The sequence below is a fragment of the Sturnira hondurensis genome, unplaced genomic scaffold, assembly GCF_014824575.4.
Source record: "Sturnira hondurensis isolate 20B ecotype Veracruz unplaced genomic scaffold, ASM1482457v3 Scaffold0009776, whole genome shotgun sequence".
Lineage (NCBI taxonomy): Eukaryota > Metazoa > Chordata > Mammalia > Chiroptera > Phyllostomidae > Sturnira > Sturnira hondurensis.
Window position 1 is genome coordinate 27469 of NW_028082407.1, and position 22703 is coordinate 50171.

General features: G+C 47.3%; 1 protein-coding gene across 1 annotated transcript in view; it reads left to right on the top strand.

Annotated features, from left to right (window-relative positions):
- The window catches only part of RUFY1 (RUN and FYVE domain containing 1), a 49966-nt gene that overhangs the window by 9118 nt on the left and 18145 nt on the right, over window positions 1-22703 (top strand). Inside the window, exons 2-11 of the mRNA XM_037058002.1 lie at window positions 1693-1866; window positions 3483-3600; window positions 6091-6192; window positions 7473-7596; window positions 12528-12589; window positions 15045-15110; window positions 17584-17653; window positions 19972-20073; window positions 21442-21558; window positions 22352-22519. Coding sequence (XP_036913897.1) covers window positions 1693-1866; window positions 3483-3600; window positions 6091-6192; window positions 7473-7596; window positions 12528-12589; window positions 15045-15110; window positions 17584-17653; window positions 19972-20073; window positions 21442-21558; window positions 22352-22519 — 1103 coding nt within the window. The remainder of the gene's footprint in view (window positions 1-1692; window positions 1867-3482; window positions 3601-6090; window positions 6193-7472; window positions 7597-12527; window positions 12590-15044; window positions 15111-17583; window positions 17654-19971; window positions 20074-21441; window positions 21559-22351; window positions 22520-22703) is intronic.

A 22703-nucleotide genomic window follows, 5' to 3' on the forward strand; every position in this document is an offset into this window, starting at 1 on the left:
CCTCCTGCAGACCAGTTTTCCTGAACTAACTTCAGTAAATGAGGGACTAGAAGCTCTTCCTGTTAGGACACATGTGGGACTTTCTGTACCCTAGGCCACCACATCAAGAGGAAGATAAGGAGGCAGGGAGTGAAGTGACATTCTTCCAGGGAAGGGGAGAAGAAAGCGTACCTGTGGAACAGGAAGGCCTGGGAGTCACTGCCTTAAGCCACCTGGGCCTGCCCAGCCCTCTGCAAGACTGCCTGGATATGTATTGCTACTGGAAGACCACTGCCTTCTTTAAGGTTAAATCCTTACGATCTTTGCTTCTGTGGTTATTGGTCTATTCAGGGCTACACCTTCCTCTTGAGGAGGTTTTACAATTTTTTTCCTTTGCCCATCATCCAATTCATTAAAAGTTTTCAAATTTATAAATGTAATAGATAGGACTCTCTCAAAATTTAAAAATAATTAAACCACCCCTGACTCAAACGCTTTACTTAAGTCATTGTTCTCTCTCACAACCAAGACAAAATGTTTAGGCCGGTGTTCGTTTCCTAGCAGCTAGTGTGAGGTTTTGCTGAGCCAGTCCAGAATATTTAGCCCTACCCAGGCTGTCTCAAGTCTCAGTAATATTTGCTTGCCTAATATCTTTATTATAAATTCAGTCATAACATTGTTCTTTTCAATTTAGCTACGCACACATATGCTCTTCTATTTATGTGTCCATAGTAAGGCTCATAAAATAAAAACAGGCAAACAAAGGACTAACATCCGAAATATGTAGATCAATCCGAGAGAAGATTTAACAAGCAATTCAGACTAGAAGACTATGAACCTGACGATTAAGCCGGGTACTAACCTGCAAAATGAAACAAGCCAGCCCCCCTCCAGCCGACCCTTAGAAAGGTGGAGGGCCGTGATTCGGTGATTGGTTGGCCGGAGCCAGCACTCTGGGGACCCTCCTGGCCTTGAGGCAGTTTCCCGGCCAGACTGTTCGAGTTGAGGCTGGACATTTTTACCAAGTTTCTGCAGTGAGTCTCCTGGGTGTGAGGACACATTTGGCAAGCATTTGGCATGGCTATATAATGCTGGTTGAACACACTCTACCCTGAGAGCGACAAGGTGAATGGAGCTGAAATGGAAAGACAGCTGAGTTTTTATTCTGACGGCTTTACTTATCAAAAAAGTGTATAATTCGTAATTGTCAACTTATTGTGGACGAACGGTTGGCAACAATGAGAATGTGAGTCTGGAACCGAGTGTCTGGGCTTCCCCGAAGGAACTCAGATGTCACCGTCACACCGTAGAGCAGGTTCCGGAATCCCTCTCGGTGAAGGGGGATTCCGGAAAAGCTCAAGGACCAAGGTCCGAAAGGTTCCTGTCCCTCCTAGGAGCGCGACCTCTGGGCTCGCCCAATAGAAATGCCTGGGGGCGGGGCTCCCCGTGGTTTACTCCCTTCGGTAGGCGGAAAATGGAATGCTGGAGGAGGCAGGTGGTGCGAGTCGTGGGCCGTCGCCTTAGCAGCGCGCAGAGCCACATGGGAGAGGCCTGGGATCTCACGCGGACCCCAGTTCTCCACGAGTCTGCGCTCTGAGCAGACCGCCTGCCTCCCGCCTGACAGGTCTTGCGCCGGTGGCCCCGTGTCCAAGCTCCTCGCCCGGGAGCACGGTCAGTCCACTGACGAAGCTGTCCTTACTTCTGCCCCCGCAGCTTCCAAGTGCCAGATGATGGAGGAGCGTACCAACCTGATGCACATGATGAAACTTAGCATCAAGGTCTTGCTGCAATCCGCCCTGAGCCTGGGCCGCAGCCTGGATGCGGACCACGCCCCCTTGCAGCAGTTCTTCGTGGTGTTGGAGCACTGCCTTAAACACGGGCTGAAAGGTGAGTCTGGGCGTCCGGGGCTCGGCGTGCATTCCTCAGTGCTGCCATCGTTCTGGTTGCTGTGGTAACACCAAGGTACAGAACTCGACCTCCTGCCCGCAAGACCTGTAGTTTTTTCAGCAGCGTTGTCCAAGAGAAATTGCCATGCAAGCCATATGTGCAATTTTTAAAAAATGTTTTAAATTTATTTTTTGGGGGGGGGGAGAAGGGAGGGATAAAGAGAGGGAGAGAAACGTCACTGTGTAGTTGCCTTTCGATCGCCCCTCACTGGGTATCTGGCCCACAATCCAGGCATGTGCCCTAGACTGGGAATCCACCTGGCAACCCTCTGTTTCACAGGCTGGCGCTCAGCCATTGGGCCACCCCCCGCCCCAGGGCCACATGTACAATTTTTAATGTTCTAGTAGCCGCGTTTAAAAAAAGTGAAATTAGTTTAAAAGATATATCTTATTGTATTGAATATATCCAAAATACAGTATTGTGATTTTAATTCATAATCATTATTAAAAAGCCCTATTAATGAGATAGTTTGCATTCTTTTTTATACTAAGGCTTAAATGTCCGCTGTGTTTTGCTTTTACAGCATGTCTCAGTTGTACTGGCTGTCTTTCAAGTGCTCAGTAGCACATGAGGCTAGTGACTACCTTGGACAGCACAGTTGTAGAGAAGAACATATAGACAATAAGGGCAGAAACATACTAATATAATTGCAAAATGCTACAAATTCAAGGAAGCAAAATATGCTAAATGATAGAAAATCAAGGAAAAAACCTTTTACTTTTTAAAATTAATTAACTAAGTTTTGGAGAGAGGGGAAGAGAGGGAGAGAAACGTTGACTGGATACCTCTTGCACACCCCCAGTTGGGGTTCTGGCATGACCCAGGCAGTGCCCTGATTGCGAGTTGAACCAGCAACCTTTCAGTCTGCAGGCCGGCACTCCATCCCCCGAGGCACACCAGCCAGAGTAAGAAGACCGTTTAGCCAGGGTGAAAGGGGAAGGTGGTTCTGGGGAGGCGAGGTGTGAGCTGAGACATACAGGAGAAGGAGTCAGTCACATGAAAATTTGGGGAAAGCCAAATCACAAACAAACAAACAAAAAAAACAGGTGTACAGGCCCTGAGTGGGCTCACCCTTGGTTTAAGGAGGACACCAGGTAACTGAGGGGTGCGGAGGGGAAGGAGGTGGGAAGGGCAGGGACATGTAAGCCTTTATATTTATAGGTCAGGAGAAGAATTGGATTTTGTTCTCAGAGTATTTGGAGGATTTTAAGCAAGGGGAGAACAGGCGGCTCAGGTCGGGATGGCGGTGATGTCTGTCTGCAGTCAGGCTTTAAGGAAAGGGAAGGATTTCACAGGTGAGCCTGTGAGGCACTGTTTTATTTCACAGGCAGCAAATACTTGGAGAAAGAGCATGGTAGGAACATCAGAGAATCCATGTCTTCCGAAGGGAGAGCTCATTTGTTACCTGACCTCTCCAGGTCCCCAGGCTGAATCTGAAGAACTAAATGGATGGATTAAATCTGAAGCATTTATTCAGCTTTTGGAAGAGACACTGTGTACCCTGAAGACATTTTGTAGCCTGTTCTTATGAATAACACTTTTGTTTTCCCTTTTAGTCAAGAAGAGTTTTATTGGCCAAAATAAATCTTTCTTTGGTCCTTTGGAGCTGGTGGAGAAGCTTTGCCCAGAAGCATCAGATATAGCCACTAGTGTCAGAAATCTGCCAGAATTAAAGTGAGTACGAAGTTGTTACACTGATTTGATGTTTAAAAAAAACTCCCTTGTGTTTCCCCATTTCTCAATTCCTTGCTGATAAAATAGTATTAGAACAATTTAGAACAAATTGCATGAGCCACAGTGAGACTTTAGTCCCAGCTCTGCTGCTCATTCTCTGCATGATCTTGATCAAGATCTACCCCTTCCTAAGCCTCAATTTCCTTCTTAAATTGGGGACAGTGACTCCTGCTTGTCAGACAAGCTTGAACAGGGTGAGGTGGCAGAAGGGGAAGGAGTCATTGTCACACCCCTGGAGTCACGGCTTCAGGTGCATCTGGGCAGTTTTCTAATAATACAGCTCAGGTCAGATTTTAGGTCCCAGGACAAGGGATATTTGTGAAAAGGCAGGGACTAACAAATCATTTGCTGAGTCGGGGTTTGCCCTCGAGGTTCCTATCATAGGCTCAAAATTAAAAACTGGACAGAACACAAACAAGGTGTCGTCATGGAATCTAATTAGAAGAGGCACCAGAGATCCTTGGGCTGATGTGAAAGAGCCCCGGCAGCATCTGTCGGCTGTCTGACCCTCTTCCTGGGGAGCTGGCCTGCTCCATTTTCAGGCAGTAGTAACAGCCACGCTTTACTAAGGGGGTGCCACGTGTGAGGCCTGGTGCTAAGAACATTTCCTTACCTCATTTAATCCTCCACAACAAGCTGTAGGAGAGCAGCTGGTATCCTCAGTGACAGGCATGGAAATTGAGACTCAGAGCGAGCGACCAACTTGCCCAAGGTCCCTTGACAAGAAGTGAGTGGCAACCAGAAAGAGAGCACAGGCCTGTTTTACTGCAACTGTCTAGTCCACAGGTGGCAAACACAAGGCCCACGGCCCTCCACCTGGTTCTATCCAGCCTGGCACCTTGTTTCCATCCCACAGCTGAGCTGAGCTCTTGCTTAAGTGTTAAGAAGTAGTTACATTTATACAGTCCTAAAATTACATCTGGCTGCTTGCAGGCAACCTCAGGCTGATGTGGCCGCTGGTGAAAATGAGTTTGACACCCCTGCTCTAAACCCCACCAAGCCCTGTCACTGCAGAGCCCTGTGGAATAAGCAGGTTGAGGGGACAGCATGTATAACACATTCTCTCTTTTTTAATAAAAAAGAGGAGAAAAATGGGATTTATATTTGTTCCCATGTGTATAAAAGTGTTTTGGAAATAAGCCTAAACTAAAAGCAGTGTACCTATATTAATGTACAGGGAAATGGGGGTGGGGATTAACTATTGAACCCGACGCACTGCTCCTTAGCCTTTCTCCCTTCATATCAGGTTAGACTTCTTTCCGCATCACGTGCTCCTCCACAGCCGCCTGTCCTCCAGCTGGTTTGTGTGACGCCCTTGGGGCTCTGGACTTGTCTTCCGACCTTCCATCTGCAAGCAGTGCAGTGGTGACTGTCCCCAAACGTGCCTCCTGTGCGTCCCAATCATGTCCTTCCAATGTCCTCCTCCTGGATGTAGGCCGTGGAGAGCCGGCAGGCAGTCACCAAGCTGCCTGCTCGGGCAGCTGTGCCACTTGCACCCCACTGAGCAGCCCCTTTCCGTTGTCATTTCCCACCTCACGCCAACATTCACTACCTTTTTTTCCCAACTTTACTTCCTTTCCTTTTCACTGTGTTTTTCACCCCCATCATTTGTAGTGGTGGGCGGTGGTGTTAGTGGAGCCTTTTGTGTTAGTGAAGTTAGATGAACCCTGTGGGTCTGGCTCTGAGGTCCGGGGTGCCAGCTTGTGTGGCTGTGAGGGCGCCCTCTGGTGCAGACGCTGAGTACAGCAGTGCCTCTCCACTCAGACCTCCGTTGCAAACGCACTTAACTGCTTGTTTTCCTTCAACAGTATGAGGTCTGTGGTTGGGAGGCTTTTCTTCTCGTATGTTTAAAGCAGGCCTTTTCACATTTGCGCCTTTGAGACTGGTTGCATAACAGCGTAATGCAGTGAACACCTACTAAGCAATACACTTAAAAGGTGAATTTCGTTAAGGTGTTTTTTTCACAGTTTTTAAAAAAATTGCACCTTTGAGCTAATGCCTCAGAAACCTTGAGACTTCAACACTTTGACAGGCACTAGTGATCTTTGAGAGAATATGTATCCCTACACAAAGCTAACCTAATATTTCTTGGCTCCCTGTGAAATTATATTAATATATGCTGTTTTATCTGATTGTATTTGTTCCAGGAATCATATTTTTGTGACTTAAGACATTTTCATCTTTTATCAAAATTAAAAAAACACCCCATGTGCCCTTGATAACAATTCAAACAGTACCCAGAGGTATGCAGCGACCGACTGCCTTCCCAAGCAGTGCTCTCCCCCAGCCCCCGAAGCAGCCGTTCCTGGGGTGTCCTCCGCACTCAGAGAGCAAATGTGTGTATCCCTTGGGCTGACTCTTTTGTCTTGCTGTTTTGTCTTTCGTTGTTACTGTTCAGCTGTAACAGTTTGATTCTCTGTTTACATTCAGGACAGCTGTGGGAAGAGGCCGAGCTTGGCTTTATCTCGCCCTCATGCAAAAGAAACTGGCAGACTATCTGAAGGTGCTGATAGACAATAAACACACGTTAAGGTATCTCACTTGTTTGCACTTGTCTTTTGCAGTTCAAACGGGAGTCTATAATGTATAGAGCGCTTATTAAAATGATTATTAATCATAAATATTCTATGGCTTAGATTTAAAATAGTGCTATTTCATTTTCTTGAGCACTGGATCTGAAAGCTGGTATGAATGAATGAAGATTTATATTACATTTTATTTATAAAAAGATCGTTCTTCAAAAATATCTAAGATTAGGTAGCTGACAGTATATTCCATTAAATTTCAACAAAATTGTATTTATTAAATTGGGTGATAACAGAAAAAAATGACTTAAGGACTAGATGCTTTTGTAATATATTACCTACTTTAGGGTTCTGTGTCCAGTTTGTAAAGATTTATTCTCTTAGCGTCAGTAAAGGCTAACTGGCTAGCACTGAAATTATGACTGGTTCATATTTGATATTTATATAACTATAAGCAAAAATAGTAATTACAAAAGGAACTTTCTCTAGAATATGAGGATTCATAAGGGAAGAATCTCTCTAGAGTTACTTTTAATCTAATTGAGACAAAAATACATTTTACAGTATGGCCCGCCACCCTCAGTTTTCTGTGGTTTTCAAATCCTGGCGTGTTGTTGAACATGCCTTACATGGCGAACACTGATCCCAAACATGCTGTGTCCTTTGTGCTCCAAGCTGGTCGCACCAGCTTTGAGGGGCAGGTTTTGCCTGAGACACTGACCCTAAAGATAGTGAGTTCTCGTGCACACACACACACACACAGAGTGATGTGTTAGCAGATCAGTGTGACCAGAAGCAGTCGGAAAGGGCGTGAAGCCCCCTGCAAGTGGCCGAGGTGACGGCATAAGGAAGTAAAAGCAGCCAGTGTTGCCCCATGGGGCACGCAGAAGAGGGAAGAATTTGATTCTTGCAGGTGGGGCGCGCTGTGGGAGGTGTTCGCAGCAGCGTGGAAGAAGGAGCCTGTGGGGCCAGGAGGGGCAGAGTGAGGGTCGGGAATGCAGGAGCCAAAGCGAGATGAGAAGGGCTGGGGTCTGAGGTTCCAATGGCAGAGGTCACCATAGACTAGAGGTGGGAGGAGCCCTCTCTGAGCCACAGGAAGAGAGGAGAGGCCAGAGGAGACACAGGAGCACTTGTAGCTGGAGAGGGAAATGAAAGGTGGGAGGAAATTCACCCAAGGGAGCTTCTGGCAGCCAGGCCACGAGCAGGAGGTGGCCAGATGGGCGCAGCAGGGAGAAGCAGCTGGTGAGAGCCTTCCCGAGCCACTCCGCGACCACTTGTCTCTTGCAGTGAGTTCTACGAGCCAGAGGCCTTAATGATGGAGGAAGAGGGGACAGTGATCGTTGGACTCCTGGTGGGACTCAACGTTCTTGATGCCAATCTTTGCTTAAAAGGAGAAGACTTGGATTCTCAGGTAAAGTGGGGACTTGGCTCCGGGCAGAATGACTTCTCTAGGCCAGAGATTTTACCTAGGGTCTGTAGACAGTGCCAAACCCCAGACAGGGACAGAAGGGGAAGCAGCTGGGGAAGGGCAAAGAAAAGGCCTGGACAGAGGCACACAGAGGGCACACAGAGGGCACACAGAGGGGACAGGAAGCAGCTGGTGGCTGGAACACAGGAAGCTCCACAGGGGAGGGGAGGTGAAGGCTAGGCTCAGACGCTGGGCCGCTGGTGCCATGCTCAAGGGTTCTGTGTTGTCTGTTGATCTTTGAGAAGCTCTTGGAGGTTTTTAAGCAGTACATGAAATGTTTGGGCCAGGGTTCACATATGATCAATCCAGATCATGAGTTAGAAGGGGCCAAGAATGGACACAGCACAAACATTGAACAGATGTGTCTAGAAGTCCCAACAGGTTGGATGGGGTTTGGGGAGATAGAGTCAGGAGAGATTTGGGAAGTCAGGTGGTAAAACAGGGCACAAATGAAAGTGGAAAGGTACGGAGGAGAGCACAGCCCTCTTCCAGTGGGAGCAGGTGGCCTAGACTCCCAGTGTGCCCCGGGGGACAGTCACTCTGACCCCTCCTCAGGGTGAGAAGGGCATCTGTATCTGGCCCGGCCACTGCCCAGTCTTCTGCCTGCCATGCGTTTGGACCTGAAGAGTCTATAGTTTCCCCAATCCCTCTGCCCAGGTCAGGTTTTATTTTCTCCAACAGTTTTGTTGTTTTTGCATTTTGAAAAACAATTTAAATACAGAGGTGTATTTTAAAAATGAAACTAAATCTCACACAGAATCACATGACTCAGAGACAACTAATTCAGTGTTACGTGGTGGCATATACCCTTCCAGCACATGAGTGAGCAGGGTGTGTGTGTGTGTGTGTGTGTGTGTGTGCTTTAGAGAGATGTGTTTGGAGGCGTTTTTTAAACCAAAATATGATTTATTTATTTAAATATATGTTATTGATTATGCTATTACAGTTGTCCCACTTTTTTCTTCCTTTATTCTCCTCTGCCCTGCATGCCCCCCTCCCACCAGCATTCCCCCACCTTAGTTGAGGTCCACCAGTCATACATTTAAGTTCTTTGGCTTCTCCATTTCCTATACTATTCTTACCCTCCCCCTGACTATTTTGTACCTACCATCCATGCTGCTTATTCTCTGTACCTTTTCCCCTTCTCTTCCCCTCCCACTCCCCCACTGATAACCCTCCGTGTGATCTCCATTCCTGTGATTCTGTTCCTGTTCTAGTTGTTTGCTTAGTTTGTTTTTGTTTTTTTATGTTCAGTTGTTGATAGTTGTGAGTTTGTTCTCATTTTACTGTTCATAGTTTTTATCTTTTTTTTCTTAGATAAGTCCCTTTAACATTTCATATAATAAGGGCTTGGTGATGATGAACTCCTTTAACTTGACCTTATCTGGGAAACACGTATCCGCCCTTCCATTCTAAATGAGAGCTTTGCTGGATAGAGCAATCTTGGATGTAGGTCCTTGCCTTTCATGATGTTGAATACTTCTTTCCAGCCCCTTCTTGCCTATAAGGTCTTTTTAGAGAAATCAGCTGACAGTTTTATGGGAACTTCTTTGTAGGTAACTGTCTCCTTTTTTCTTGTTGCTTCTAAGATTCTCCTTATTTTTATTTGTTTGATTTTTAAAATTTATTTATTTATTTATTTATTTTTAGGGAGAAAGAAAGGGAGAGAAACATCAGTGTGTGGTTGCTTCTCGTGTGTCCCCCACTGGGGAACTGGCCTGTGACCCAGACATGTGCCCTTACTGGGAATCGAACCGGTGACCTCTGCTTCATAGGCCTGTGCTCAATCCACTGAGCTACACCAGCCAGGGCTCTCTCCTTTTTTTTTAATCTTGGGTAATGTAATTATGATGTGCCTTGGTGTGTTCCTCCTTGGGTCCAACTTCTTTGGGACTCTCTGAGCTTCCTGGACTTCCTGGAATTCTATTTCCTCTACCAGATTGGGGAAGTTCTCCTTCATTATTTGTTCAAATAAGTTTTCAATTTCTTGCTCTTCCTCTTCTCCTTGTGGCACCCCTCAGAGTTGGATGTTGGAACATTTAAAGTTGTCCTGGAGGTTCCTAAGCCTCTCCTCATTTTTTTGAATTCTTGTTTCTTCATTCTGTTCTGGTTGGATGTTTCTTTCTTCCTTCTGGTCCACACTATTGATTTGAGTCCCAGTTTCCTTTCCTTCACTGTTGGTTCCCTATACATTTTCCTTTATTTCACTTAGCGTAGCCTTAATTTTTTCCTCCAATTTGTGACCAATTTCAGCCAATTCTGTGAGCGTCCTGATCACCAGTATTTTGAACTGTGCATCTGATAGGTTGGCTATCTCTTCATCACTTAATTGTATTTTTTCTGGAGCTTTGATCTGTTCTTTCATTTGGGCCATTTTTTTCCTCAGTGCTCCTGTTATGTAGTAAGGGGCGGAGCCTTAGGTGTTCCCCTGGGTGGGGCAACCCACTTCTCTGCTTTGTGACGCTATAGGTGGGGCAGGGGTCTGAGAAAACAATGGCGCCTGCTCCACTCTCTGCCGGATTTCAGTTACTTCCCTGCTTCCCACAAGCAAATTGGGCCCTTCTGGTGCCAATTCCCGGGTGGGTGGGCTTGTGTACGTTCTAGGACCCTGTGGGTCTCTCCAGCAAACTCTCCTATGAGCCTGGGAGTCTCTCCCAGCACCTCAGCCCCCAAAGGTGTTTTTGATCAGTGTTTTGAGGCTTTATTTCCCTGCCGGGACTCTTGGGTTGTGGGGTCTGTCTCACTCCCCAGTTTCGCCTGGTTTATCTGCATGCGAATGTAGGACTGCCGGGTCTGGCAGCTGCCTTGCATGTGGGGCCTTGCCCGCTCCACAGTCCACAGCCTTTCTGGGTCCAGCTGCCGCTTTGCCACGAGTCCTCTCTGGAGCCCTCTCCAGGCTGCCTGTCTCCGCCCCTCCTCCCGTCTGGATGAATGTGTCTTCCTTAACTCCTTGGTTGTCGGACTTCCATACAGTTTGATTTTCTGTCAGTTCTGGTTGGTTTTTTGTTTTTAAGTTGTTGTTGTCCTTATTTTGGTTGTGCGAAGGGATGCAGTGTATGTACCTATGCCTCCTTCTTGGCCAGAAGTCACTTCTCCTTCTTCTTAAAGCAGGCCCTTTAACATTTGTTGCAGTACTGGTTTGGCTTTTTCTTGTCTGGAAGCTCCTTATTTCTCCTTCAGTTTTAAATGATAGTCTTGCTGGGTAAAGTAGCCTTGGTTGTAGGTCCTTGCTTTTGATCACCTTGAGTATTTCATGCAACTTTCTTCTGGCCTGAAACACTTCTCCTAAGTAATCAGGTGACAGTCTGATTGGTGCTCCCTTGTATGTAACTACCTCCTTTTCTCTTGCCGCTTTTAGGATCCTCTCCTTGTGTTTAAGCCTTGTCATTTTAATTATGATGTGTCTTGGTATAGGCCTCTTTGGGTCCAAGTTGTGTAGGACTCTAAGCTTCCTGGACTTGTGTGATTTTTTTTCCTTCACCAGATTAGGAAAATTTTCAGTTATTATTTCTTCAAATAGATTCTTGATCCCTTGCTCACTCTCTTCTCCTCCTGGTATTCCCATGATGCAGATATTGTTATACTTCATGTTGTCCAAAGTGTTTCTTCAGCTTGTCTCAAGTTTTTAAATGCTTTTTCCCTTTTGCTGCTCTGCTTGGGTTTTTTTTTCTACCTTGTTTTCCAAAATACTGGTTTGATCCTCTGCTTCATCTAACCTACTGTTTATTCCTTCCAGTGTATTATTTATCTCAGATATTGTATTCTTTATTTCTGGCTGGTCCTTTTTTATAGTTTCTATGTCTTTTTTTCATGCTATTAAGTATCCTTAAATCATTATTCTAAACTCTCTGTCTGATAAATTGTTTTCCTCCATTTCACCTAGTTCTTCTGGAGAATTGTCTTGTTCTTTCATTTAGGGTCTTTCTCTTTGTCTTCCCATTTGGGGTGCTTCTTTGTCTTTCCCACCTTAGATGTTAAACTAATCAGCCTTCAAACAGATCCGTTGTTAGTCTAATCAAGCTGTGCTCAGCAGTCACACTGCAACTCCACAGGGTGGGGCAGAGTGATTCCTGTAGCTGGGGCTGTTGCTGCCCGTCAGGCTGATGCCGCTTGGAGGGGAGAGCTCTGCCTGAGAAAGATGGCTCTGCAGTGTGGGGATGACCCAGCACAGGGATCCCCGCAGCTCTTCCTTCCGTTCTCTCTGACTCTGCTTAAGCATCTCTAGTCCACTCTGCCTTCCCTCTGCTGGGGCACAGGGTGAGTGTCTCTAAGTGGAGTTCTGTGCATTCACCCTTTAAGAGGCATTCTGCATCTCCAGCCATTTCTCTCTGGCAGACAGAAACCCTGCTCCTTTTCACAGCTGGATTCGATGTGGGCTCCTTTCTGGCTCTGGTGCTATAGACTGGGGAGTCCAGCTTGCGGGTTAGATCCCACACTTCTCAGGGGGACCCACCAGCCCGCTGAAAGATCCCTCTGGCACTTCAGCTTCTGCCCCTGGGAGCCAGGCCAGCCCTCTGTCGCCTCCTCCACACTCCAGACCAGTCACGTTGTGGTGAGGTGGTTTCCTCTGTCTGTCTGTGGTTATAAGGCTTCTCTCCAGCTCGTGTTCATTGGCTACTCAGGATGCTTTCTCTGCAGTTCAGTTGTAATTCCAGATTCGTCCTGGGAGGAGGTTAGTGTAGTTTCCACTTAAATCCTCTGCCATCGTATTTGTTTGATTGATTGCTGTTCTGTAGAGGTGGTTAACCTAACTACATAAGTATTTGTAGAAAAGAGACAGGAATATAAATACCCAGAATTTTAAGACTGTAAGGTCTATGTGGAAAGCAGGACAGTGATTCTGTATTTAAACCTGTGCATGTTATTTTGATTAGGTTGGAGTGATCGATTTTTCCCTCTACCTTAAGGATGTGCAGGATCTTGATGGTGGCAAAGAGTGAGTACTGCAATGCATGCTGTTCTTCGGGTTTTTAATGACATTCTAGCAAGGAATGCTGCATTTGTTTTAGCTTTGTTTGAAATTTTAGCTTTTATTTATCTTTTTTTTTATTTAAAAAAATTTTTAAAGATTTTATTTATTTATTTCTAGAGAGAGGGGAAAAGAGGGAGAAAGAGAGGGAGAGAAACATCAATGTGTGCTTGCCCCTCATGGGCCCCCACACCAGGGACTTGGCCTACAACCCAGGCATGAGCCCTGACTAGGAATTGAACCAGCGACACTTTGGTTCACATGCTGGTGCTCTATCTACTGAGCCACACCAGCCAGGGCTCTCTATTTTTTTTTAAGGCTCATCTTTTTTTTTTAAAGATTTTATTTATTTATCTTTAGAGGGGAAGGGAAGGAGAGAGGGAGAGAAATATCAATGTATGGTTGCCTCCCATGTGTCCCCTGCTGGGAACTGGCCTGCAACCCAGGCATGTGCCCTGACTGGGAATCGAACCATGATTGTCTGGTTCGCAGGCCCGTGCTCAATCCACTGAGCTACACCAGCCAGGGCAGGGCTCTCTATTTTTAATAACAGAGGTGATATATTAACTTTCCCGTTGCATGAGGAATTAAGCTTCACAGAATGCAGAGTACAAGTGAGATGTCTCCGTTCACGCTGTCCCCTCGTCTCCATCCCACGGCCACTGCCACCAAAAAAAAGCATTTCATTACAGGATTAAAAAAAAATTATCCTGGAACAAATAAAGAAAAGAGAAAGAAAGCAAACAGTGTGTAAAACCTGGTACCGTTTATGTTCTGATAACAACGCACACCCCTATTTGTATGCTGTGCTTCCACACTCATGGGCTGCGTGTGGAGTGGCACACAGACCTGATCACGGCGCTGCCGGGGGTGGGGGGGAGTTGGCGGCGGGAGGCAGTGGCTCTGGAAATCCTCACCGGGGGCCGCACCAGACCGTTGTACTACATGTCATCCAAACATCTTCCCCACGAGGAGCCCCCGTCTCAGCGCCTTGGGACCAGTGGGAACCTCATTAATGCTTTACATACCCTCCTTTAAGCTTAAACAAAATATGTTCTTTATAGTAAAAAGGAAATAAATGGATTATCCTTCACTAGGGAATAATTGAATAAATTACAGAACATCCATAATATTCCACTCTGATATATTATGAAGAGCTAAAAACTGAACAGATTTGCCCTGACGAATGTGGCTCAGTGGGTTGGATATCATCCCACAAACTTAAAGGTCTCTGGTTCAATTCCCAGTCAGGGCATATGCCTGAGTTGCAAGTTTAGTCCCCAGTGGGGACACATGCAGAAGTCAACCGATTGATGCTTCTCTCTCACGCTGATATTTCTCTCCCTTTCTTTCTTCCTCTCCCTCTCAAAAAGAAATCCAAAAATAGCCTGGCTGATGTAGCTCAGTGGATTGAGCGCGGGCCTGCAAACCACACAATCGTGGTTCGATTCCCAGTCAGGGCACATGCCTGGGTTGCAGGCCAGTTCCAAGCAAGGGACGCATGAGAGGCAACCATACATTGATGTTTCTCTCCTTCTCTCCTTCCCTTCCCCTCTAAAGATAGATAAATAAAATCTTTTAAAAAATCCAAAAATAAATAAGTAAATACAGAATAGATTTGGCTATTGGTATAGTTGATGTAGAGAGATTTCCACAAGGTATTACTAAGTGAGAAAAGTATGATACTGGAAGTACATACATGTATATCCCATTTTATACACAAACTCAAAAAACCCTTGGCATTTGTTTTCTGTTTTAATTGCATGGTACACATACACACAAGGTAGATAAATAGATGTGATGGTTATATGCACATAGGATATATGTGCATAACAGCTCAACAGGCTGTTATGTGGGTTACCTGGGAGAATGAGGTAAAGGGCAGAACAGACAAAAGGGGAAAAGTGACCTCACTGAGAAACAGGTGCAGCACCGTGGTGTGAACCTAGGTGGAATGGTCCTATTTATGTGGCTATGTGCATGTGTGTATAAAGAAATGGGGGGCGGCTAACTTTAAAATGTAAAGTCTTTTTTTAATGCAGACTGATCGGCTTTGTGTTTCCAAGCGTCACAGTCTCCTTTTCTCAGCCAGCCTCCCTCCTTCGGTATAGCAAGGGCATCTTCATCTGCCCTGGGAGCCACTTGCGCGTGGGGGTTGGTGTCCCCACCTTGCATGCCACGGCTCTCCTTTTCCCCGCCAGCCAGCCAGCTGCACAGGGCGCCCACTCCCCAGAGCACGTGTTTCCACATCTGCCCACCAGCCTCACCATCTCTTCTCTCAGGGGCCTGCAGACTTTCCTAAGCCTGGTCTCTTGGTTTCCTGATGACTTTTGTACTCCTACAAGGTGATTGGAAGGCTGGGGTAAGTTACAAAGTGTTAATTCTTAGTGAAAAGAACTTCTTTTTATGCTCTTTTTTAAAGGCATGAAAGAATTACTGATGTCCTTGATCAAAAAAATTATGTGGAAGAACTGAACCGGCACTTAAGGTAGGGCTCCCTCCTTTCTCCAGTGTTGCAGTTCATTCTCAGTGCCTGAAAGTTGTTTCATGGGACTTGTTGCAGTTGCCATGTATTTATAACTAAATTTTTTCCCAACCAAGAAAAAAGAGTATTTGTGCCAGGTTCCCATGAGCAGACTGGGGAAGCCAGATCCCTTGATGAAGAAGAGCTTTTGGGAATTCTTCGGTTCTTTGCTCTGTGCAGTTACACAATTTAGAGAGCCCATAAATAAAACATCACCTCTCCAGCCCTCACCCCACAACCACTGGGCTGGAAGTCACTGCCACGGGCAGCACCGTTGCTGCTGGGAATCAGCACACGTCCCTCCAGCATGTTGGGGCAGGGAAAGGAAGGGGCGAGCCACGGGGCTAGAGCTCCAAGAGCGTTCAGTAGCCGTAGGCGACATCCTTCTCTTGTTTTCTCATTTTCATTGGAAAGCCACTGCTTCTGTGTCTCATGAAACACGAGGCACTGGAGACATTGGTGGGAGAGGGCAGAGTCTCTGTGTCCTGTCCTCGGGTGACGTTGTTCTCTGCCTGAACCCCCTCGGAGAATGTGTGGTGCACAGTAGCAGTGCCTCCCAAGAGCCGCCCCTCTGGCCCCGGGAGCTGGGGAGGCAGGTGAAGGAGCCTGCACTCCCCTCAGCACGGACCTCGGACCGAGGGAAGTGTGGCTCCAGCTCTCCGCAAGTGCCGTGTTGGCTGTTATTTTGAAAGAGGTTCTTCAAAATAACAGTTTATTGATCAGTTCCTAGTTTATTGAGAGTTTCTATAAGGAATGGATGTTGGATTTTATCAAAGCCTTTTAGCATCCCCATAAGGTGATGGTGACTTTTCTCCATTAACCTGCTGATGTGATCTAGTTCGTGAATGGACTTCTTCACACCGAGGCTCTCCTGAATCATGGGAACCAACTCTGCTTGATCCTACTTTTAGTAATTTAATTGTTCTCTTAACATGGGGCGTGACCTGACCATCCTGGAGTCCTTCCCCAGCGGCCTTGGCGGCAGGGCTCTTGAGCCTCCCCAGGGAGCTGAGAGGCCTGGCCTCCTCTGGGCCTGGGAGCACCCTCTGCCCATCTGGTTTGAGGCTCAGCGTGCATGGAGGCGGAATCTGGCCAGTGCGTCGGTGTTTCTCAGTTGTTAGTTCATCTCCATCTTCTTTTCTGGAAAATCCGCCTTTTCTGGTCATTTATGTTTTCTAAGAAAATGTAAGTTTTGTTACTGTTTTCTAAGTTGTATAGTTGGTATAGAAGGGACAACTGTAGACTCTTGAACTTTTAGTTTCCTCCATAGCTTTTGTTTTGTTCTCTTTTTCATTTTATGCCTTTGGATTTTTATTTTTCTTCCACCCAGTTTTTTGGGGAGTGAAGTGAATCGAGCCATTTCATTGAGGGGGACTCAAGGGAGGGTCGGGGCACTGGAAGGACCCACCTTGGCCCGGCTGGGGCCTCCCTAGCTTCCCTGTGGCAGAGAAGATCTCTCACTGTCCGGCCGACTTCTGGCCTGGCCAGGTGTCCGTCTCTGCCCCTCGCAGGCGCAGGGCTTCTGGGTGGGCAGGAGGGCCCCTCACCCAAAAGTACAGGCTCTGGGGCCACAGCACCAGGTCAGCCAGGCTGTCCCACCTAGGGGTGTGAACGTGAGTGAGATTTTTAATACAAAGTTACGGGGCTCTTGTCTGTAAAATAGGTGATACAACCCACCTCCCAGAGTTGTGCGAGCATCACATGCCCTGAAAGGGCTCAGAGCAAAGGGGCCTGGCACGTGGCCCAGAGAGAAAGCCACGCCCTGCTGCTCACCCAGTCTGCTCCAGCAGGCCACATGGCTTTCAGTGTGAAAGGAGTGCGTGTTATTTTTTTAAATATTTTTATTTATTTATTTATCTTTAGAGGGGAAGGGAAGGAGAGAGGGAGAAAAATATCAATGTATGGTTGCCTCTCATGAGTCCCCTGCTGAGAACTGGCCTGCACCCCAGGCATGTGCCCTGACTGGGAATCAAACCGTGATCATGTGGTTTGCAGGCTCGCGCTCAATCCACTGAGCTGTGCCAGCCAGGGCAGGAGTGCGTGTTATTTGAAGAATATTTGGAAAATGGGGCAGAGCATAAAAAGATTTATAAGTTACCTTTGATCCTACTACCCAAAAGCACCAGTATGTTGATATGAATATTACTTTAGGTGTATGACTACCAACACATTTCGTTTTCCATTTATTGTGTTGGGGAGAAAAACTATTTTCTTACCAGTGGACTGGAGAAAATATGGTTAGTGTATTTTGGGGAGAAAACCCTGGAAGCTGTTCAATGAAGGTAAACGCACATATGTTTATAGAACCGTCTGGGGAGTTCACTGGAGACCCTCTGACTGCGTTTCCCGCAGGAGGTCTCGGAATCGGTAGCTCATGGTCATGGGTCCGGAAAGCAGCCCTTTCATTCACGTTTACTTAATATTGTATTTTCTATAGCTGCACAGTTGGGGATCTTCAAACCAAGATAGATGGCTTGGAAAAGACCAATTCGAAGCTTCAAGAAGAGGTTTGTAACTTATTGAAACTCTTAGAGCAGCCCACGGTTGAGAGCAGCGGTGTCGCAGGCGTCCCTAGGAGTGGCTGCCGGCTGGAGGCGTTGATCAGCGGCCTGGAGTTGCGCAGGGGACGGGTGTGCTCCCACATCTTGGCTCTGAACGCCAGTTCTGCTGCGACAGCCCTGCCTCTCCAGGGTCCTGGCGCCCTTCGGCAGCCCAGTTTCCTCTGCTTTCGCACTAGGGGGAGCGAACACGCAAGGACAGGGTAAAGGCCCGCCGAGAGCGGGAGCACATCTCACTGCCCGAGCGGTCCAGCGGTCGGTCGCGCCCCTCGGCCTACCCGCATCCCGTGAGCCCCTGAGGGAGGCCGAGGGCTGGGAGAGGCGCAACTGCGCCTCTGGGCGGGGCCCAGTCTGAGGGTGCTGGGACCCACTGTGCTCTCATGCGGGGCCAACCCTGGGCGTCTAGGAGCTGGGAGACGGGCTCAGGCCTATGGGAGGAGGGGCTGTTCATGGGCTGGGTCCTTCGCTGCACGTCCCGGCAGAGCCCTGGCCCCTGTGGGAACCCGGACTGGTGAAGAGCTCGCCATCGCTTCGGGTGGGCGGCCTCGGGGGCCTCAGCACAGGTGGCAGGTGCTTGAGTTCTCATCTACGAAGTGGAAGATGATGTACACCTTAAACTCTAATTGATGCCATCCTGATGGGAATAAAGACTGCATTCGATTGGCCTCGCAGAACGGCGCCCCGTGCGACAGTGGGCGTGTGGCGGGCGCTCAGGCGGGGGGGGGGGGGGGGGGGNGGGGGGGGGGGGGGGGGGGGGGGGGGGGGGGGGGGGGGGGGGGGGGCGCTGCTTGTCGGACGAGCAGGTTCACTCTGTTCTCCCGAGGAGGCGGCGGCGCTTCGAAGGAACGTCTAATTCAGCTTGTGAGACTAAACGACTGGCTTGTTCTTTCTTCGGAGGAAACCACTGTATCGTGGTAGATGTGTCATTCAGAGAAAGTAGACGTCTGTCCCTGGTGCGCGCTGTTTATTTTCAGAGACTGAAAGGTGGTCAGCTTGTGCTTCTGCCTGTGCCTTCCGTTGCTGCGACTTGTCCCTCCCATAATGCCATAGCCTTCCTGCCTGGCGGTGGCAGTGCCATTAAGAACCTCGTTCTGGGCTCCGGGTCTGCCTGGACTCGGCTTCTCCGGACTGAGAGAAGGCAGGAGGGCTTGGCAATTCAAGGCCCCTTAATGAGCGGTGTCAGGAGCACGGCGGGGGGGCCGTGGAGTACAAGGCTCGGCTGCTGTGCTTGCCCACCCTCACCCCACCCCTGCCCCTTTCTCTTGCCTCTCCCCCTTGCCTCTCCGTGGGCTGTGAATGTGTCCTGCTTCTGTCCCTTTTTCTCCAAACTGCGACAGCTCATTCAGGGAGGAGAAGGTGCCTTCCTCCGCCCGTCTTTAATGGTGAGGTTGTGATTCCTGCCCCAGAATGCTTTTATTCTTCCTCTCATGATAAAATATCCTTTTGCTCATTGGTTGGAAAAACAAGAATAAAGAATCAGGAAAAAGCTCATAATCCCTTGGCCAAGTAATAACTCTTGTACCACGTGGTGTTTATAGCCCTCATCTTCTCTTAAGCACTTTTAATATAGTTGAATTTTTTTTAAATAGGAGTGAGAAAATACAATATAACCTATTTTATTTTCATATTGGTATTATAAGTCTGTTCTCAAATTATTACATATTCCTATTTTACACTTCCACTGTAATTTAGTAAACCATTTCTCTACCATTGGATGGTCAGGCTGTTTCTAATGTCTTGCATCCATAAATCTTTGCCTACATTATGTAGTGTGCTATCACTTCTATAAAAGGAGAAAAATGGGGGAGGGCAGAGATGGCTAGGGGTGGGAGTGGGACAGATTTTATTACGTACGGTTACATCTTTGATTGTACCCTGTGAATATAATATCTATTCAAAACAGGAAATAAAATTAAAAATAAAATATCAGCCCTGGCTGGCATGGCTCAGTGGATTGAGTGCCAGCCTGCGAACTACAAGGTTGCTGGTTCAATTCCTGGTCAGGGCACATGCTTGGGTTGTGGGCCAGGTCCCCAGTGTGGGGGCGAGTGAGAGGCAACTGATTGTTTTTCTTGCACATTGATGTTTCTCTGCCTCTCTCCCTCCCTCCCTCCCCTCTTCCTAAAAATAAATAAAATCTTTTTAAAATTACAATATCAAGTATGTGAAAGTGAATTGTTGATTGTGAAGATGCCAACTGTTAGACTTTAATTTGAAGTTTACAATTCATGCTGATACTAAGAAATATGAAAATCTTTCTTAATCAGCTTTCAGCGGCAACAGACCGAATTTGTTCACTTCAAGAGGAACAGCAGCGATTACGAGAACAAAATGAATTAATCCGTGAAAGAAGCGAGAAGAGCGTAGAGGTAAGAGCTTGGCCTCATGGCCGTTCCACACTCAGGCAGATCCCTCACAGCTCTCGCTCACGGTGTAACCACAGCCTGCCCTCAGGGAACCTCCTGCGGCTTCGCCTCCCTGGTGCCCTCAGGCCTGTGGGCCACAAGGGGTTTCCTGAGCACCTGCTCCCTCACCTCTGGGACTCTGCACACAGACACTCCTGTTTCCTCTTGCACTCCTGCTCCCACTCGGGCTCTTCTGGGACACCATGCCCTGCGCCTGTCTGTGGGCCCCGGCCTCCTCCATGTCCCCACAGCTCTTTGCACCTCCCACCCGTATTTGCTGTTTTGTGGAATCTCTGGCTTGCTCGTCTGACAATCTGAAGGTAGAGACCATGTCTGACTCATATCAGAATTCTTCCAGTGCTAAAAACGTGCCCGATGAATGCTGAATGGGGGGTTGACTGGGGCCTTGCCCACTAAGAACAATTGTTCTGTTTTAAAGAAAAGTAAAGTTAACTTGTTTTCTGAACCTAAATTTTATTTTTTAAAAATCTACTGGTTTACCCTGGCCAGATGGGTCAGTTAGTTGGAGCATCGTCCTGTTCACCAAAAAGGTGGGGATTTGATTCCTGGTCGGACACATGCCTGGGCTGTGGTTTGATTCCCAGTCTGGGTGCATGTGAGAGACAGCAGTCAATATTTCTCTCTCACTCATCGATGTTTTTTTTTCCTCTCTCTCTTCTTCTCTCAGTAAAATCAATAAAAACATGTCCTTCGGTGAGGATTTTTTTTAAAAGTTAAAAATCTCTTGGTTTGTTCTTATCCTCAAATCTAGATATTTCAAATAGCTTTAACATTTTTAAAAAGATTTTGTTTTTATTTATTTTTAGAGAGAGGAAAAATGAGGGAGAAAAACACCAATATGCGAGAGAAACATTGATCGGTTGCCTCTCACACATCTCCAGCTGGTCGCTGGTCCTGCAACCCTGTTATGCGCCCTGACTGGGAATCGAACTGGCAACCCTTTGGTTTGCAGCCCGTGCTCAATCCACTGAGTTACATTATCCAGGGAAATAAAATCTTAAAAAAAATTTTTTTTAAAGATTATGGTATATTCTGGTGTAGCTCAGTGGATTGAGCACGGGCCTCCAAACCAAAGGATCACGGTTTGATTCCCAGTCAGGACACATGCCTGGGTCGCAGGCCAGTTCCCAGCAAGGGACACACGAGAAGCAACCATACATTGATATTTGTCTTCCTCTGTCCTTTCCTTCCCCTCTAGAGGTAAAGAAATAAAATCTTTTAAAAATTATGGTATATTTCTAAATACTTTGTATTTGGCTGGCTTCCTGTAAACAAACCTTTCTTTCCTCTCCATATTCTTGTTGGGTGCAGATAACAAAACAGGACATAAAAGTTGAGCTGGAGACTTACAGGCAGACTCGGCAGGGGCTGGACGAGATGTACAGTGACGTGTGGAAGCAGCTGAAGGAGGAGAAGCGAGTCCGTTTGGTGAGTTGGGAGCCCGAGGGTCTTCAGAAAGGCCCAGAGGCCCAGCGAGTGGTTTCTTCAGCACTTTGCACATGTGTGCACACCCTGCTGACACCCACAGACAGTCCAAAATTGCCCCTGGGGAAAAAAAGGGTGCATTTACCACCCAGCTCTGCATCGTTACTTCCATTTTCTAATTTTGTAAACTTTCTCAGGGATTGCTGTGAAACCAGACATGTGGATTCTTTGCCATGCATTCCCTTCAGTCAGAGCCTCTAGTCTGTCTGTTTCCATCTCATCTAGATGACGGTGGCTGCTGATTCTTTATTAAACATCGTTCCCGCTGCTGCTACACTTTGTTTCTTTGCTGCTTTGCACGGATGTAGAGAACGCGTGTCCTGAGTTACCCTGGACTAGGCCACTTCAAAATGGATTCGCCTGTGTTGCCATAAACTGGCAAATCATTCCGGAAGTTCTAACATGGCAACACTGAGTTAATTTAGCACTGAAACACGGGACAATCTTTCAGACCCTATGTACTGATCTTAGGGTTTAAAGAACATGGTTGCTAGAACTCTAAGTGAATATTGCCACCTGTCAGCTTTCTGGGGACTTGCAGAGCCGGTTTTCATCGTCAAATGGGAAAAGGGGAAACGTAACCTAGTTATGCTCCAGACAGACTTTTCCTAAATCTCCCTAACCTATTCTGACCTTAAGTTTGTATTTTATGTATTGCCCAAGATACAACCTCAGTTAAGTTTATTTCTGTATCCATCTTCTGTATCAATCTTTTCCTTGTTACTGTCCTCTTAAGGAACTAGAGAAAGAACTGGAATTACAAATTGGCATGAAAACTGAAATGGAAATTGCAATGAAGCTGTTGGAAAAGGATACCCACGAGAAGCAGGACACCCTGGTCGCCCTGCGCCAGCAGCTGGAAGAAGTCAAAGCCATCAATCTGCAGATGTTCCACAGAGTTCAGGTGGGAGCTGGCGGGGTCCGCACCATGGCCCGGTCTCCTGCTGCTGTCTGCACGCAGCCTGTCCATCCCCTGTCCTATACTGGGAGGCAGCAGCCGCATCTGCCAGCTCCTGGGATGTGCCAGTTGGGTCCTGGGCCCTGTTCCCTAAACTGCATTTACCTTGTTTGAGTCCCAGCGATCCCTG